This window comes from Coloeus monedula (assembly GCF_965178545.1).
Source record: "Coloeus monedula genome assembly, chromosome: 18".
Lineage (NCBI taxonomy): Eukaryota > Metazoa > Chordata > Aves > Passeriformes > Corvidae > Coloeus > Coloeus monedula.
This window is the reverse complement of record NC_138798.1, coordinates 12,371,882-12,390,088: the sequence shown is the minus strand read 5'-3', so window position 1 is coordinate 12,390,088 and position 18,207 is coordinate 12,371,882. Positions and strand designations below refer to the sequence as shown.

Genomic DNA, 18,207 nt, shown 5'->3' with positions numbered 1-18,207 from the left:
AGCGCAGCTTCTGTAGGCTTTGAAGTCCTATTATATCCAGTATTTTAAAGGTATTTTTAACCCATTTCAATGAATCTTTCCTAATGCAAGACAGGAACCTTTTCCTGTGCTCTGCTGCCATGACTGCACAGCTCATCCTGCTCCAGTTCTCATCACCCACACCCCAGCACCCACGGGAAGCACCCATGACCATCTCAGCACATAACAATGTGTATTCAGGGGTTGGAAGGGATCTGGGCAGCCGTGCGGCCTCGTCCTTCCTAGGGCACCCACAAACATTGCCCAGCATGACTCTGGCGCAGTCTTCATAGACAATGTTCCCCACTTCACAGGCTGGAATTACTTCAGACAGTGCAATCCCACCAGTGTCGGTGACGCACCACATTTTTGGCCGTGGTTGAAGTTATCCTGTCACCCACTTTTGACTCATCCACTCCAAAGAGGACAAATTACGTCTGAAATGCTTCTGATAAAGTAATTTAAAACATCTGTAGCTGCTTCCAAGCCGGAGCAGGGGGACACTCCGAGATTCCTGCCCGTGCATCCCATGGGATGGGCTGGAGTGGAACCGCCTGGAAATCTCCGGCCGGGGCTCGGGGGGCCGGGCGTAGGGGTCCCGGGGCAGGCGGGGGCGGTGGCCGGTGCTGCTGCCGCGCTACCGGGAGCGGCAGGGACCGGGGATGTGCGGGAACGGCGAGCGGGAGCGCCGGGACGCGGCGGGGAAAGGGGCGGGGTCAGCGAGGGGGCGTGGCAGCGGGGCGGCAAATGGGCTGGGCCACGGGGAGGGGTCTGGGCCGGGATTGGCAGCTCCTGGGGGCGCGGTTGTGAAGGCTGGAGGGGCGAGGCCCGCGCGGTTCGGGGGCGGGGCGGGGCGGGGCGATGAAGGTGCTCAGGGGCGTGGGGCGGGCCCGCGCATGCGCAAGTTTCGGCAGGAGGGTGAGGCCGCCCGCGGCCCTGCGCAGGCGCAGATCGGAGGAGGACGGTGAGGGAGCGGCGCGGGGGTAATGGCGCGGTCTGGAGGGTTCGAGGTGGCCGAGCAGCAGCAGCAGCAGCAGCAGCAGCAGCAGCAGCAGCAGGTGGTGCTGTCCCGGCAGCAGGAGCGGCATTACCGGCTGCTGGCCGAGCTCCAGGCGCTTGTCAAGGCGCTGCCCAGGTGAGTGGAGCCCGAGGGGGGCCACAGGCCGCTGCCGATGCCGGCGCTGACCCGGTGTGTGCCCGCAGCGCCTGCCAACAGCGCCTCTCGTACACGACGTTGTCCGAGCTGGCACTGGCGCTGCTGGACGGGACCGTCTTCGAGATCGTGCAGGGGCTGCTGGAGATCCAGCACCTCACCGAGAAGAACCTGTACAGCCAGCGGCGGCAGCTGCACAGCGAGCACCGCGGTACCGGAGGCACCGGGGGGGTAGTCCCAGGCCAGTGGGGGGACCGGAGAGGGGAGCACTGGGACGAGGGGCACAAGGGTGGCCGTTCTGGAGCACTGGGGGGACACAGGGAGTGGACAGCTCAGGAGAAATGGGGGTAGTACTGCAGGGAAGTGATGGGGACGCTGCGGGGGGAGATGGGCCTGGGGTATCTCTGTGGTGGGGAGGAGATTCGGGGGGTACTGAGGGTGGGACGTTGTGGGGGCGGTGGGGGGGCACCAGGGAGACAGATTGGGGGGGCAGTGGGGGCTTGGGGGTGGCACTGGGGAACGAGGGGGTGAGTTGTGTGGGGACTGGGGGGGACAGTGAGGGTGTGGGAGGTGACATTGAGGGGGCAGATTGTGAGACAGTGGAGGACACTGGGGGTGACACTAGGGGGCACTAGGGGTCTGCGGTGGGGACACTGGGGGGCTGGGGATGACGCTGAGAGGGGCAGGTTGGGGGGGCTTTGGGGGTGGCACTGGAAAGGCAGCTTTGGGGGGCCCTGGGGGTGGGTTGTGAGGGCACCAGGGAGCTGTGGGAAGGGCACTCGGGGGAGGGAGGGGTGGAACTGATGGCACTGGGAGCACCTGGCAGTAGTGTGCCCTCCTGAGTGCCCCCCGTGCCCATGGCAGGGCTGAAGCAGGAGCTGTTCCACCGGCACAAGGAGGCCCAGCAGTGCTGCAGGCCCCACAACCTCCCACTGCTCCGTGCAGCCCAGCAGCGTGAGATGGAGGTGAGGGGGGCTGGGCTGGAGATGGAGGTGGGGGGGGGGGGGATCAGGTGCAGAGCTGTGTCTCTTCCCAGGGCTCTCACAGCCCCATTGCTGCAGGAGCATTGCAGCATCTCCAAAGGGTTTGGCTATTCCTGCCCTGCAGCCTCGGGAGACACCAGCTGTCCTGGCTGGCCTTGCTAGCACAGACCTAGGTTCCCTACCCCAGTCTAGAGGCCTTCTCCTCCTGCTTTACTTTTTGTCTCCCCAAGGTAGGGGGCCAGGCTCTTGCCACCCCAGGTGTGATCTGTGAATTTTGGAAGCTCAGGAGCCTTCTCCAAAGGCAATGCTGTCCACAGTACTTTAATGATCCATCATTATGGTGGGCTGAAGCCTCTATAGGATAGGAAGCAAGTGATAGAAAACGTGCAGAAGGCACCTGAGATCTGCCATAATATTGTAACAAGTCAAAAGCAGAAAATACTCAAAAGAATCACATTTTACTGAGTAGCACTGATAAGGAGGAAACACCTCGAGTTTCATAATTATAGTAATAGTTTCTGAGAGCATCCCAAGGCATTTCGAGAAGATTCAGTCCCAAAGGACTTTTCTGTCACCTGTTGGTGATAGATAGAGGCAGTTTTGTAATGTAAGAAAATGGCAAGTAGCAGATTAATATAATCAGTGGAGTTGAAATGTGGGGGGAAGTTACTTTGGTCCACATTAGGTGAACGAGAACTGTTTTCTGCCTTGGCCCATGACAAGCAGCATGTGAGTGCAAGCTCACTGTTGGATCCTTTGGTGTTTCCATGTTCCTCATGTCCGTCAAGGTGACTAAAGCCAGGCTGGACCTCTGGTACCTGTCCCTGTTACTTTTGTCTCTGAGTAATTTAGACTTGCAGCAGTAATATCTACTGCCTCTCTTAAATGCTTCCAGTATTTCATTAAATTGCTCAAATATGTCTCACTTCTCTTTGTCTTATATGCTGTGCAACTTCCGCCCACTTCCTCCTACCTGCCCTCTGCCTTTCTTCTGTTTTCCTCTCCCAGGTGTTAATAGAGTCACTTTTCCCCTTCTTTATCCTCTGACAATTCTGCCATAGAGCACTTTGGGAACAGATTGATCATCTCAGTTGTATCTGATATGCGTCCAATTGGAGCTGTGCTCTGTGGTTAAAGGTTTCCATGACCACCTCCCTCGAGACAGCTTGGGATTGGGCTCCCAGGACAGGTAATACAAGGTGTAGGTTTTGGATGTTTGGCTTCTCTGTGGAACCCATGGCATTTAGAAAAGCTGAGCCCATCATACAGGGTCCGTGGCCACCAGGGCTGAAGCAAAACCTGTGTTTAAGCCTCAGATCTGTCCAAGATACGGCACTTTTCTCTAACCTGGAGTTAGATGCCGACACTAAACAATGTGAGGCACTTAAATTTGGGGGGTTTTTTCAAGCCCAAAGAAAGTCAGTCCTCCAACACAGTAAGTGAAGGAGACAATGGCACACTGAGGTGGGTGGGAGGAAGGAAAATCTGCGGAATGGGGATTTCAATCTGTTGTATCTCCCACAAAGAGCATGAACCCCTGGACTGAAGAATGTGTGAGGACAGAGCTTGCATAGGTTCATTCCTCAGCATCCTATGGTGAAGGAGCAGTCATCCCTCTGCCTTGCCTTCTCTTGGGGCTGGAGTTGAGTTTCTTCCCATTTATTGCCATGAGATCCTGCTCTGAATGTTTTCTCTGAAGCAGCTTTTGTATGGTCACCTTCTAGTGGATCCAAGTTCTGCATCCTCCTTAATTGCAGATGGTTCTGTGAAGGTTTCTCACTGTGACATGCTAATTGTGGGCTCTACATCCAGGAGAGGTTCCAAGAGGTAGCTCCTGCCCCATGTGAGTGATAACTGCTCTTTGTTAGGTCACACATTTTGCAGAGAGCCATGGATACCCTTGCTGCAGACAGACCTCAGCCTGTGCCCAGACTGTTCATGGCCAAGAGATCTGTCACACAAATTCTGAATTTTCACCAGGAATTGTGGCAGGGTGGAGGCTTTCATCTCCCCCTAAGGGCTTTTTAACCACCAGCCACTGCTGTAGGGAATCCTGGGGTTTGTGACTTCTGCCTTTCTGTGCAGTGGGGATAGTTTAACCACGTGGATGTTTCCAGCTGAACATGTGCCTGTGTTCTCTGTTACAAAGGGACTGCGTTGCACGAATGAAACATTCAAACTTGTGGCTTTCCAAAGAATCACAGAATAAGCTGAGTTGGAAGAAACCTACAAGCATCATCCAGTCCAACTCCCGGCCCTGCCCAGACACCCCAACAATCAACCCCAGCCTGGGCATCCCTGGCAGCACTGCCCAAACGCTCCTGGAGCTCTGGCAGCCTCGGGGCCGTGCCCATTCCCTGGGGAGCCTGGGCAGTGCCCAGCACCCTGTGGGGAAAGGACCTTTTCCCTGATCTCCAGCCTAACCTTCCCTGACACAACTTGGAGCCATTCCCACGGGTCCTATCACTGGTCACCACAGAGAACAGATCAATGTCTGCCTTTCCTCTTCCCCTTCCAAGGAAGTTGTAATTTCAGTAAGTCTCCCCTCAGTCTCATTTTCTCCAGCTGAACAGACCAGGTGTCCTCAGCTGTTCCTCATATGGCTTCCCCTCAAAGCCCTTCACCATGTTCATTGCCCTCCTTTGGGTGCTCTCTAATGGCTTATTTGTTTCTTATTTCTTGCAGGAGAAGCACAGAATCATGGAATGGTTTGGGTTGGAAGGGACCTTAAAATTCATCCAGTCCCACACCCTGCCATAGGTGGGGACACCTGCCACTATCCCAGGTTGCTCCAAGCCCCATCCAGCCTGGCCTTGGACACTTCCAGGGATGGGACAGCCTCAGCTTCTCTGGACAATCTTTGTCAGTGTGTCACCATCCTCACAGGGAAGAATTCCCTGTTAACATCTAATCTAATCCTGCCCTCTCCATTTGAAGGCATTCCTGCTTGTCCTGTCACTCTGTCCCTCGTCCCAAGTCCCTTTCTTGCTCTCTTGGAGCCCCTTTAGGCACTGGAAGGGGCTCTAAGGTCGCACAGGGGCTTCAGCCCTTGGAGCATCTCTGTGGCCTCCTCTGGACTGGCTCCAGCAGCTCCACGTCCTTCCCGTGCTGGGCTGCCAGAGCTGGAGCCAGCTCTGCAGGTGGGGTTGCACCTGAGCAGAGGGGCAGAATCCACCCCCTCACTCTGCTGCCCACTCTAGGAAAATGAGGCTGTCATTGTGTTTTGATGAGATTTGATGATTCCTGGTCCCTGTGGCTTGCAGAGTAAGTCTGCTGCTCAGTGCAGCCTGGTGGGGGTGTATCACCTCTGCACACATGGAGCTCTTTACTTCAGCTGTACTCTGTTTGTGCGCTGCAATCCTGCTCTCTGCTCCCACTCTTGATTTCCAGCGTGCCTTTGGCACCCATAATTTTGCTGGGCTCCATTTCTTCTCTGGAGGCAGCACAGAGGCTATCTGCTGAAGGTTGGGCAGATGCAGGTGAGGCAGGAGTGGCCATGTCCTCCTGGTTAAGGCTATTCTGGCAAGGTCCTTCTTTCATAATGTTCTCAGTCTGTCAAAAATAGAGCCCCAGCGTTCAGATCTTTTCACAAATAAATAGGATCTGTGTGGGGTTTACAGCTGCAGTTCCATATTAGTGTCCAGGGAGGCATCTTGATGAGCTTCAGTGGCCTGTGTTATTCCTCCAAGGCTTCCTTCAGCCTCACCTGAGAGGGGCATGTAGTTCTTGGGCCAAGCACAGCCATAGCTCAGGTGGTAACTCATCAGAGAAAGTGATTCAGACACTGATCAGTTCTTCATGGTCTTTTCTGGCCTCCAAACACTTGGAGAGCAGGCTGTTCCCATGACTTCCCTGCATTTTCTTGAGTGATAGCTTTGCAGGTGGAGGTGTTAAGACCTGGGGCTGTGCTGGTTGCCCACTGCTATCCTTGGACTCATCAGGAGAGATTCAGAGCCTGGTTGCTCCTGGGTTCCAGTAAAAGTTGTAGAGATAAGAAAAAGCCAGGAAGAAGGCAGATATTTCACTTTCACATTGGCTGTTCTGTTTTCCAGGCCATGGAGCAACAGATCCGAGAGGAACAGCGAATGATGGATGAGAAGATAGTCTTGGAATTGGACCAAAAAGTAATCGACCAGCAGAGCACCCTGGAGAAGGCTGGGGTGTCTGGCTTCTACATCACCACCAACCCTCAGGTTGGTGTTCGGGCACAGCAGGCGAGGTGTTTTGAGAAGAGCTTGGAGTGACAGGACAAGGGAATGGCTTCCCACTGCCAAAGGGCAGGGATAGATGGGATACCGGGATATTGGGAGGGAATTGTTCCCTGGGAGGGTGCTGAGGCCCTGGCACAGGGTGCCCAGAGCAGCTGTGGCTGCCCCTGGATCCCTGGCAGTGTCCAAGGCCAGGCTGGAGTGGGCTTGGAGCAGCTTGGGATGGTGGAAGGTGTCCCTGCCCATGGCAGGGGTGGGAATGGATGACCTTTAAAAATCCCTTCCAACCCAAACCATTCCATGATTGTTTGACAGTACTCTTGGGTTAGTATCTTTAATTTTTTAAAAAATATCACTGTAGATAAATTGGGGATGGCTGTGTCAGACAGAACAATCCGTCCTTTGCCTCCCAGCTGGTGGGTGGCGTCCACTGGACAGACCTTGTACTCAGTTCATAACCCTGGTACCACTTGGCAGCATTCCCAACTTCCTGCAGTATTATTTTCCATTGTGGAGGGAAGAAACACTGTGCCAAGAGCCTGCAGTCTTGTGACTCTCAAATGGATCTGAAAAGCACTAAGATAATTAATTTATTGCTTTTGTATTCAGCTTAGCTGTAAAAACTGCCTTCAAGACTGTTTATTAGGCACCTTGTTCATTCTTGCATGCAACTTGCTGGAGCTGATGATCTCAGGTTGTGATTAAAGAATTGTTCCTAGTTTCCCCAGTGCATTTGCTCTCAAAACATCTGAGGAGTCACCTGGGTTTGTCCACGTTGTCCTTATGCCACCGCAGGAACGAAAAAACTGAAAATTCCCAAGTCCTGTTCTAAAGCCATACAAGTTTGCAGGGAACACAGAGACAGGCTGTTCTTAACTCTGTTTTTTCAGCTGATTAAATGTCACTTTGATAAAGACCTACTGCTGAGAAAAGGCGGCTTAAATGAAGCTTAACAGGCATTTTCTGACACCCACCCACACGACTCCCAGTTGTGGAGCCTCGAACAAGCCTCTCATTTTTTCAGTGCTGTTATTCCGGCTGTATAATGCGGGGAGCCCCTTCTCTCCCTCCTGCCCTGCCCTTTATGTTGTTTTTGTAAGTAATAACCCTTACCGGGGTTCCTGTTTGCTGGGTTTGTGTATGTTTGCCTTCAGGACAGGTGCCAAGCCTGACCCAGATCTTGGCTTGTGCCTGTGAGTGCCACCAAGAAATCCCTGCTGGAATCTGTTCATGCAGTTCCTATCAGCTGATGTGTTTCCCCCCAGTCTGTATGAAATGCTTCATTGTGCAGGGGATATATTTTTACAGAAACAAATTTTTATTTCCATAGCTCCGTGTCTGCAGGGCTGAGTCACAGACCTACACTTGCGAATTAGTGGCTCCACCGTGTTGTCTCTGAGCTAAACATAACTAAAGAACGAGCAGATGGCAAAGGAACCATGAGCTGATGTTGGTGTCTCCACTTGGTTGTGGTCCTGGAAAAGGGAGTTTTCCAGGAATGAGGAATGAAATGCCTGCAGGGAATTTGATGCACCAGCACAGTCATGTGTTGCACTTAGAGGGTTCCCAAAGCAATCCCTCCTCTTCTGGCCCTTCTGTGCTGGGAAGGAGTCGGGGAGTTGGAGATGCTGTGGAGGATATGGGGAGAGGCCTGGAGAACCTCCTCTGGGGCTGCTGCCCCTCCTCAGCCTGCAGAACTGGCCAGCCCTCATAGCCCCTACCACGTTTATCATGGTCAAGAAAGAGCATCTCTGGATCCTTAAGGAATCCTCAAGCACTGGAATTCCTAAGACAGCCACAGTTTGCAGCAGGTCTGCTAAGATACTACTGCTCTGTGTTTTAGAGAAACACTTAAACACAATGAAGCCTTTGGTTTTTAGTTGCCTGGTTGTTTTTTTTTTAATTCCCTAAGAGCAAGTAGCTCTTGAGGAGGTGGTACAGGCCAGTCGTTCCTGCAGCAGGGAATGGGATCATCTCCTTGCACAAACGTCTCTCTCCCTTTACAGGAGCTGACTCTACAGATGAATTTGCTGGAGCTGATTCGGAAGCTGCAGCAGAAGGAAGCTGAGGCTGAGAAGACTTCTTCCTGAAAGAGCAAATCTGCTGTTCATTTCCCAGAGTTTTTCCTCAGACTTTCCTCTAAACAACAGACTGTCCATGCATTTGCTTTTTATTGTGTCAGGAAGAAGCTACAGGAGTAGAAGAAATTGCTGAGGCACTTAGATTAGAGCTGGGGCAGACAGAGCTCGGTGCAGCCAGGGGGTGCTTGGGAGCCTGGGGATGGCTCTCTGGCTCAGCTGGGAGCTGATGGAGCACGGTCACCTGCCAGGAATGTCCTGCAGCTGTGCTGAAGCCATCACTGAGCCAAGGCTGGGCTGAGCACTGAGGCAGCACACTGAGCTCTGCTGTGTGAAGGTGACCTTATGTTTAGATTACATAACTGGGGGGGGGGCAGAAATTCCAAGGATATTTCTGTGTGTTGTTGAGGCAGAAACAACCTCTTAGGCAGACCCTTCCCAGAGTCTCCTCCAGGCTGGTACCAGCAGTAGCTATATTAGTTTATCTGTATGCTGGCCAGCATTGTCTGTATTAAAGGAGGATTTCAGAGCTCAGCCCAGCGTTACTGGACTGGTGTTTTCAGTGTTCCCACTGACTCAGAAAGCAGAGCTTTTGTTTTGTTCTTTTAAACCGGTTTCCAAATTAAGAGAAATAAAACACTCTGCTCTCCTTTCTGAGGCTGCAGCTTTCTGAATGCTAGTGGTTGTGTTTGTCCTGTCCTCAATTGCTGAGTGTGGGGCTTACGGTGCATTAGATGGAAGCTGGGGAAGAACCTGGAGTGTTTCTGAGACCTTTCAGGGTGTTGAAAGAACTTGTGGGTGGCCTTATGGTGCAGAGAGCTGGTCCTGGAGGAGACAAGATCAGAGCTACAAGGACCAATGAGGTTTTTGGAAATTCAGGGCTGAGGCCTCCTCCCATTTCCATCATGTGTGGGTGTTCCCTCCCCATGAGGGTGATGCTGTTGAGGTTCAGCAGCTGGAGACAAGACCTACTGCTTGTGTGGGGTCTTCACCTCCTGGATGAAAATCCCTGTCTGGAAGGCAGGCTGGTGTGGGACCTGCACCACTGCAGCGTCCCCACAGACCTCCTGGAACTGTGTTGCCCCTGGACCCTCACGTGGGAGGTCTGTGCTACACTGCTGAGAAATGGTGATGGGCAAGGTGGGCAACATTCCCCTCTGGAGACACCTTCATTCTCCTGGGAGGACACAGGGTAGTCACTGGTGCAGACCGGGTGAAGTCAGCATCTGTGTTCGGGTTTGTGACCAGAGCTATTGGCAAGGAAATTGCTTCCTGAGGTGAGGATGAGGAAGGCAGGGGTGAACAATGGGTTCTGTGGCAGGAAAGGATGCTCAGATGCTGGGGGCCACACTGCCTCCTAGAAGCTCCCCTTTCCTCTGCACAAGAGCTCTGGAATGGCTGGAGCAGCAGCAGAGTGAGGGTGTGGCTGGAGGAACTGGGATTGAGGTTACTGCTGGTGGGTTCAGCCTCACTGCGCTGCCCTGTGGGGCGAGGAATGGAGCCCACCTTGGTCCAGAGCCCTGCGTGATCCAGAATTGCTGCTGTGTCTCCAAGGAGAGCTGGTGCCAGGAATCATGGGAGCTGTTCTGGCACTGCCATGACAACAGCAGCTCTTGGGCTTCCTGCTTCCACCATCTGTTTGTAGTTGGCTCTGCCAGGCAGCTGATCAGATCCAAGCTGAAGTTTTCCATGCCTGTTGTCTTTTTTTGGGTTTCAGAAAGGCCAAGGTGGAGAGCTGCAGGGGGTCAGATGTGGATAGCTGGTGGGAAAGGTTACCCTAAGGGAGCAAAGCCCCTGGGATGGCTTGTGATCAGGTCAGCAGGATTTCACCAGAGGAACGCTTGCTCAGCCCCCTGAAACTGGACAGTACAACGTGGAGGATACTTTTATTTTTTCCAAGCAAGTGTCATTGTGTCACCAGAGGGTGACACCATCCCACAGCGTTGCCCCCACCACTGCAGCTGTGGTACTGGTGGTAACACAGGGCAGACCTGGTGAGAGTGACCCAAAGGGGCTAGAAATTCTGCTGGGCTTTGGCTGTCTCAGCTCATTGGTTCAGTGACCTGTGCAGCCCCCAAACTCTGAACCAGTGTCTCATGAACATGTGTTTGGCTTCAGCCATCCACAGAGCTGGACTGAAAAGAGCTGGACTGCCCAGAGCTCCATATGTGCCAGAAGTGACATGGAGAGGGGATGCAACCCAAGGATCAAGTTCCCTGTTCAGGTGCAAGGTGACTGACGTGAGAGCTGTGGCTCCATGCCAGCCCCATGTTCACCCAGGAGCTGGTGAAAGGTGAGTGATGGGTGGCAGGAAGGGACAAGTCCTGTTTTCTCCTTCCTTTTCCTATATTTTGGGCTGTTGAGGAGGAGAGCGAGGTCCCCTCCACATAAGGAGGTCGATTCAGTGTGGATAAAGGTGAATGTGTTCAGGTGGGAGTCCTCAAGTGTTGCACAGTGGGCTCTGAGTTGTGGGTGCAACTTGAGGGTGACATTTGGGGTAATGACTGGTGGGTCCATGAAAATGTCAGCTTAAGTGCTCGATGCCATCAGAAAATTAGATGAATCATGAGAAGGGGATCAGAGAAGAAAATGAAAAACATGTTGCTGCCATGAAGCATATAAATGCAAATCCCTTCACCCTGACAAAGGCACGGTAGGGATGGAACAAGCTCTGCAAAGGCCCCAGGGACACCAGGGATCTGGAACATCTTCCAGCTGAGCTGAACTCCTTTATCTTTGACAAAGGGCACAACAGGGGGCAGGGTGGAGATAAAACTATGAGTGGCATGGAGGGAGACTCCACTCTCACAGGAGCAGGAGCATTGCAGGGCACCTGTAACAGGCAGGTTTGGGTGGGACAGGTGACTGCTTGGGAAACTCCTGCCCCAGGGGGCAGGAGAGGCAGAAGGTTTGTGTTGGTTCAAGAGGAGGTGAAGCACTTCTGGAAAAGAAAGACCTTTTGACTTAGGGATGGACAGAGGTCCATCTGCTTCACTGCCCTGCAGAGCCAGGTGGAAGCACCATAGGTTTTTACTCAGGTTTTGTGCTCTTGCCCAGGCCCTGGCCAGGCAGGAGGACTGTGAGCTGGAGGGGCCTGTTTAGGAGCTCCCCTTCCAGCAGCTTTCCCCACACCTCAGTTTCTCCATGACAACACCTGAGCACAGAGATGCCTGTCCTTCAGGCAGCAGCTCCAGAGCAGAGTGAGTAGAAGCAGAGGAGCAGGGTCTCAGCCCTTTGCTCCATCCAGAACTGCATCCAGTGGATGAGATTTGGGATAACTCTTCCTTCATAGAATCACAGAGTAGTTTGGGTTAGAAGGGCCTTGGATTAGAAGCTCATGAGCAGGAACACCTTCCACTGTCCCAGGTTGCTCCAAACCCCAATGTCCAGCCTGGCCTTGGGCACTGCCAGGGATCCAGGGACAGCCACAACTGCTCTGGGCACCCTGTGCCAGGGCCTGCCCACCCTCCCAGGGAACAATTCCTGCCCAATATCCCATCCAGCCCTGCCCTCTGGCACTGGGAAGCCATTCCCTGTGTCCTGTCCCTCCAGCCCTTGTCCCAAGTCCCTCTCCCTTCTCTTGGAACCCCTTTAGGCATGGGAAGGGGCTCTGAGGTCTCCCTGGAGCCTTCTCCTCTCCAGGTGAACACCCCCAGCTCTCCCAGGCTGGCTCTAGGGCAGCCCAGGGCTCCAGCCTTTGGAACGTCTCCATGACCACCCTGTATTTCGTTTCCGTGCGGCTCCAGCTGCGCACACACTCCCGGGGGGATGCCCACTCTGGGGCCGTGGGTATCCCCCACGTGTCTGCTCCTCCCTGGGGCTAGGGGTGCAGCCCGAATACCCCCCAACCTCTGCTCCCTGTCCCGGGTAGACACCCCTGGGGATGGGGCCCGGCCCCCGCCCGGCCCCCGCCCTTCCGCCGAGCCCGAGGAGGCGGAGCCGGGCGGCGGCGGCGCAGAGCAGAGCGGAGCGGAGCAGGTGAGGTCCGGGTCGGTGCGGGGCCCTCGGCCACCCTCGCAGGTGAGCGACAACCCCTGGGACCGGGAGCCGGGCTGAGACCGGCACTGTGGGGAGCGTCCCGGGGGAGCGCGGCCGGGATCGGGGCCGGGGCTCGGCGCCGCCCGGAACCGGCATCGTGGCGGGGCCGAGCAGGAGCGAAACTATCGCCTCTCCCCGCCCAGGATGAATGCGAAATCCCCACACACCCTCCTCGGTCCGGAGGTCCCCACCCTCGGCCACCCCCCGAACTCCGGGGATGCTCCGTGTCCAGTGGGCACCGAGCTCCGCATCCTCCCAGCTGTGCCTGTTGCGTGTGTTAGGATTGGGGACCCCAGTACTGCCAACGCCTCCAGTCGCGGGGACCCGGGTGTGCTGGGATGGGGCTCTCAGCCAACACGGATTGTGCCCCTTGTCGTCATGGGCCATCATTGGCCCTGTCATTCCATCATCTCCCAGTGGCCTTTCCAGGACCTTTTGGCCTCTGAGAGGTGGACCCTGGAGCGGGGCTGCACCAGCCCTCCAAGCAGGACACGTTGTTTATGTAGGTGTGGGGTTTCTGGCACAGGAAAGAGGGCAGCTGCGAGGGGAGAGTGTCCCCAAATTCACCAATCACCCCATGGAGCAGCTGGGAAGTGGCACCTGAAGGTCCCCAGCGCTGTGTCCTCCCACTGTCACGGTGGCAGCTGCCACCGTGGCTCGTCCCTGGCATTGGCTGTTTCTTGGTCTGGCTGGGGACTCCCGTGTCCTCGCAGGAGCTGCTTCTGCTGCAGCCTCTGCATCATGCCTGAGCTTTCCCTGGGGAAGCAGCAGGATCCTGGGAGCAGGGAGATGCTGCATGCCCCCGTGGTGGAGTCCCAGCACAGCAGGGTGAAGTTCAGGTAGATGTTGGATAAGGTGGAGAGGAAGCAGCAAAGAAACGTTCATCAGGGCCAGAGCAGATTAGTTTGGGCTTTAACAGGGAGATGCTGCCCTGGGAGCGCTGTGGTTTACCTGGCACACAGGCACATGTCCCTGTCCTGTGCCACCCCTGGAGGAGGACACTCTCTGTGCTGAGCTCCATGCTGGCTGAGGAGCCAAGGACACCTGGAATGTGTCCTGGTGGTTTTTCCACCCTGTTGCCAGCACCTGATACCTCACTGCAAAGGGAATGCTCACCCCTTCCTGCCCCTCTACCAGGTCTCCAGGCAGGGTCTTGCTGCCGAGGACCCTTCACTCTGCTGAGGGCAGGGCCCACTGCCTCCAGGATGGCAAAATGGCTGCCCCGCTCCACCGACCTGACCCGCTTCTGCCAGAAACTCAACCGGGTGAAGACCCTGGAGGATGACATGATGGAGACATCCTTCAACAGATGCCTTTCCACCATTGACTTGACGCTGCTGGGCATTGGGGGCATGGTGGGCTCTGGGCTGTACGTCCTCACAGGTACTGTGGCCAAGGAGATCGCTGGCCCTGCCGTCATCGTTTCCTTCATTATCGCCGGCTTTGCCTCTCTCCTGGCTGCTCTCTGCTACGCTGAGTTTGGAGCCCGCGTGCCCAAGACAGGCTCTGCCTACATGTTCACCTACGTGTCCGTGGGTGAAATCTGGGCTTTCCTCATTGGCTGGAACGTGCTGCTGGAGTACATGATTGGGGGGGCCGCAGTGGCCAGGGCCTGGAGTGGCTATCTGGACTCCATCTTTAACCACAAGATCAAGAACTTCACCGAGACCCATGTGGGTGCCTGGCAGGTGCCGTTCCTGGCCCGCTATCCAGACTTCCTGGCGGCCGCCATCCTGCTGGTAGCCACCGCCTTCATCTCCTTTGGGGCCAAAGTGTCCTCCTGGCTCAACCACGTCTTCTCGGCCATCAGCATGGGTGTTATCCTCTTCATCCTCATTATGGGCTTTGTCCTCGCACAGCCCAAGAACTGGAGCACCCAGGAGGGTGGCTTTGCCCCATATGGGCTGTCGGGCATCATGGCTGGCACAGCCACCTGTTTCTATGCCTTTGTGGGCTTTGATGTCATTGCAGCCTCCAGTGAGGAGGCCAGGAACCCACAGAGGGCTGTCCCCAGGGCCATTGCTTTCTCCTTGGGGCTGGCCACCGGCGCCTACATCCTGGTGTCAGTTGTGCTGACACTGATGGTGCCCTGGCACACACTGGACCCTGACTCTGCCCTGGCTGATGCGTTCTACAGGAGGGGCTACGCCTGGGCAGGGTTTCTGGTGGCTGCTGGCTCCATTTGTGGTGAGTACAGGCAGCAGTGGGAGGGAGCTGCCTGCCCCCCCCTGCCTTGGGGGCTGGGAACAGCCGCCAGTTTGGGTTTGGGTCTGATGGGGTCTCCCTTCTTCTGCCCATCCCTCAGCAATGAACACAGTTCTGTTGAGCAACCTCTTCTCCCTGCCACGCATCGTCTACGCCATGGCCGAGGATGGTCTCTTCTTTCAGGTCTTCTCCCGAGTGCACCCCCGCACGCAGGTGCCCGTCATCGGCATCGTGGTCTTCGGGCTGCTCATGGCCCTGCTGGCCCTCGTCTTTGACCTTGAGGCCCTGGTGCAGTTCCTGTCCATTGGCACACTGCTGGCCTACACCTTCGTGGCTGCGAGCATCATCGTCCTGCGCTTCCAGCAGCAGAAGGGGGATGTCGCCATGCCGGTGGCCGGCGGCCGGCCCAACCCCGAGCCCCATGAGGGCCCGTCCTGCAGCGAGCTGAAGGAGTACGAGTCCTTCTCTGACAAGCTGCAGCTGGTGGACAGGGACAAGAGCAAAGAGCAGCGGGAGCCAGGGCAGCTGAAGGCAGCATTTGAGCCCTACTTGGAGTTCCTCAGCGACTTTTACCCGGGTGAGGTGGTCACGGTGGCTGTGGTGACCCTGATGGTGTCTGCCATCTGCCTCTGCTCCATCTTGGTGTTTGGCAACACCCACCTCCACCTGCCCACCTGGAGCTACTCCCTGCTACTGGTCCTCTTCAGTCTGGGCTTCCTGCTCAGCCTCCTCCTCATCTGGGCCCACGAGCAACAGCACAGCACCCAGACCTTCCAGGTATGCCCAAGGCCCAGGCAGGGAATCCACTGCAGGGGTGAGGGGAGGTGGGAGCAGCTCTGATGGACCCCCAGGGCTCCCAGGCACAGCACTTCATTGAAAGCACCACAACTGCTGAAAGAGGAGGAGGGAGGAAAGGAGGTAGAGGGTGTTTGGGGACACTGGGTGTGGGGAATGTTGGTGCCTCTGCCTGTTACTCTGTGTGGCCACTGGTCCCCAGCAGGGGACATCCCCAGCAGTTCTGTGTCCATCCCATGGGATAGGGGAGATGGCTCCTGTCCACCTTGGGCTCCCTTCTCTGCATCCCCACAACTCCTCTGCTCCTCTCCTGCCCCAGTTCCTTACTTTGGCTGCCCTTCAGCTATGTGATGGAGCTCATTTTCAGCCTCCAAACCACTTCCATGCCTCCTGTGCTCCCCCTCTCCTGTTTTCAGCCCACCTGAGCCCTGGTGTGGTCAGTGCAGCTTCATAACACCAGTGGTGACACCACTTCCCTGCCATGCCCCTGCCCTGGCTCCTCCAGCAAGGACCACGTTGGCTCAGGATCCCGCCAGGAGCTTGTTTGGTCCTCATGGTGATGCCTGTGCCCACCCCGCCAGCCTGGCTCCCAGCTACTGACTCCATTGTTCCTTTTCTTTAAAAAAAAGTGCCATTTTTAGAAATCTCAAGGTGACAGTCCCTTTGTCCCACACATTTGCCAGTGCTGCCTTTTGTCCTTATGATTTTAAAGATGGGGAATGTGGTCCTGCAGGTCTCACCCCCGCGAGCTCCTTTTCTCCTGCAGATCCCCCTGGTACCCCTATCCCCAGCGCTGAGCATCATCCTCAACATCTACCTGATGCTGAAGCTCAGTTACATGACGTGGCTCCGCTTCGCCATCTGGCTCCTCTTAGGTGAGTGCTCCCATGGCTGCTCCGTGGAGGGGGAACAGGGCTTGTCTTGGCACCCTCCAGCTGCTTTGGCAGCTCCTCTTCTCCACTTACGGGTCTATAAGGTGTATCCTGCCCCTTTCTGCCTCCAGTTCCCCTTGGGAGATGCAAGCCAAGGTCTCCCAGCATCTCCTGAGCCTCTCTGTGTCCCGGAGTGTTTCAGCTTGTCCCTGTTGAAGTTCAGATCCTCCTTCAAGCCCTGGGCCAGAATCACCCCCTTCTCCTCAGGAAGTCCTTCCCTTTCCCAGGGACTGAGGGTGCTCCCCTTGCTCTTAACATGCTGCAGGAGCCTTTTCCTCCTGCAAGCAGCTCAGTTAAGCCCCCATGGTGCTCTGGCTTGTTGCTCCGCCAACTTGCCAGCCACATCTGTGCCACATTCCGCTGTGATGCCAGCCATGGTGGTGCCAGCAGCCAGGCTGTGCTGGAGCCTCTTCTGTCCCTGTCCCCACTGCAGGCCTGATCGTCTACTTCGGCTACGGCATCTGGCACAGCAAGGAGAACCTGCGGGAGCTGCGGCCCCAGCGTGTCAGCACCCGCTATGTGGTGTTCCCGGGCAGCAGCCTGGAGGAGAGGGTGCAGACAGTGCAGCCCAGCTCCCAGCCTGCCACTGGGCTGCCAGACACCGACATCGATGACTGCAAGAGATGACACCTCTGGAAACGGGGGCACCTGGAGATGGGAGCATCGGAATCCCCTTCCGCAGTGAGGCCAGAGACCCACCCCCCTCCTCCTGGTCCCTCTGACAGCAGAGCCACTGGGGCTGCCCTGGGTGCAGGGCTCCATCTGGAGAGGATGAGGATGCTCACCCTTCCCCACGCGCTTCTGACAGAATGTGGAGGGGCTGGCTGCCTCCCTCCCCATCCCCTGCACTCGGGAGCTGGGTCTCAGCCCAGTGCCTGCCCTGCTCATGAGGAGCCATGTCCTCGTCACCTCTCCCAGAGCACACCCTGGCACTGTCCAGCACATCTCTTGTCTGCCAGCACATCCGTGCAGCCGGGGATGCAGAGGTTCCCCAGGGACTGGGACAGGCAGCCCAATGCTGTGCATCCTGACTCATCCCGACTGCAGCCCCCCTGCCTCCTGCAGCGTCCCCTTCGGAAGGAGGCAGGGGCCAATCATGCATCCCCACAGGCACCCCTGCCATCCCTATCCCCAGGGCTGCTCTCCTCAAAGGCTGGGGCTGAGGGGGCTGAGGGGCAGCTGGACACGTGACATGGAGAAGGAATATGGCCAGAGTGGGTGGCTGGGCAGGTACCCCAAGAAAGCCAGTGGAGGCTGGCACGGCAGCAGCCCAGCTGCATCTTCCCAGCTGCTGGAATTGGCTGTCTGAGGGTGGGCTGGGGGCCATGCCTACCGGAAGATAATTCTGTGGCCAGGCTCCTGCCCCAGCCCTGAGTGGGGTATGGGTGCTCAGGACCCCAGGTATGCTGCCTTGTCCCTGGAGGTCCCCAGTGGCATCCCTGGGCTGGTCTGCCTGGAGCCAGCTCTCCACTTCTCCTGCACCTCAGCAGCACCACCTGCCCCACCATGGGGAGCTCAGCCCTGCATGATGCCCCTTCCAGGCTGTCTGGGGCTTGGGACAGGCTCAGCAGGTGCTTTTCAGTATTGCCCCCTCCCCAGCAATCATCCCCATGCTCTGGGGTCACCCCAGCTGCAGGGGTGTCATGGGGGGCTCCCCAGCAGCACTGCTGCAGCCACCCCTGGATATTTTGCCCATAGGCAGCCTAAAGTGGAATGGAAGAGGTTTTCAGCATGTTTTGGAAGTCAGTCAAGCGTGAGGTTGCCAACCTGACAGGCCTTGCAGCATGGACACCCTGC

General features: G+C 56.3%; 2 protein-coding genes across 2 annotated transcripts; both read left to right on the top strand.

Annotated features, from left to right (window-relative positions):
* The first annotated feature begins 969 nt into the window (after positions 1 to 969).
* On the top strand, positions 970 to 9,092 carry LOC309580007 (protein DGCR6-like). The gene is made up of 5 exons (XM_082293671.1): positions 970 to 1,153; positions 1,222 to 1,382; positions 2,036 to 2,136; positions 6,207 to 6,347; positions 8,369 to 9,092. The coding sequence occupies exons 1-5, from the start codon at positions 1,005 to 1,007 to the stop codon at positions 8,450 to 8,452; spliced, it is 636 nt and encodes a 211-aa protein (XP_082149797.1). The 5' UTR covers positions 970 to 1,004; the 3' UTR covers positions 8,453 to 9,092.
* Positions 9,093 to 10,664: 1,572 nt separating this feature from the next.
* On the top strand, positions 10,665 to 17,037 carry SLC7A4 (solute carrier family 7 member 4; the record flags this gene model as incomplete). Its single annotated transcript, XM_082293790.1, has 5 exons — positions 10,665 to 10,733; positions 13,616 to 14,665; positions 14,784 to 15,460; positions 16,245 to 16,353; positions 16,844 to 17,037. The coding sequence occupies exons 1-5, from the start codon at positions 10,709 to 10,711 to the stop codon at positions 17,035 to 17,037; spliced, it is 2,055 nt and encodes a 684-aa protein (XP_082149916.1). The 5' UTR covers positions 10,665 to 10,708.
* Positions 17,038 to 18,207: the final 1,170 nt, after the last annotated feature.

Coding starts and splice junctions, on each gene's coding strand:
- LOC309580007 (XM_082293671.1), top strand. CDS start 1,005: ATGGCGCGGTCTGGAGGGTTCGAGGTGGCCGAGCAGCAGCAGCAGCAG. Junction 1,154..1,221: donor CTTGTCAAGGCGCTGCCCAG/GTGAGTGGAGCC, acceptor GTGTGCCCGCAG/CGCCTGCCAACAGCGCCTCT. Junction 1,383..2,035: donor GCTGCACAGCGAGCACCGCG/GTACCGGAGGCA, acceptor TGCCCATGGCAG/GGCTGAAGCAGGAGCTGTTC.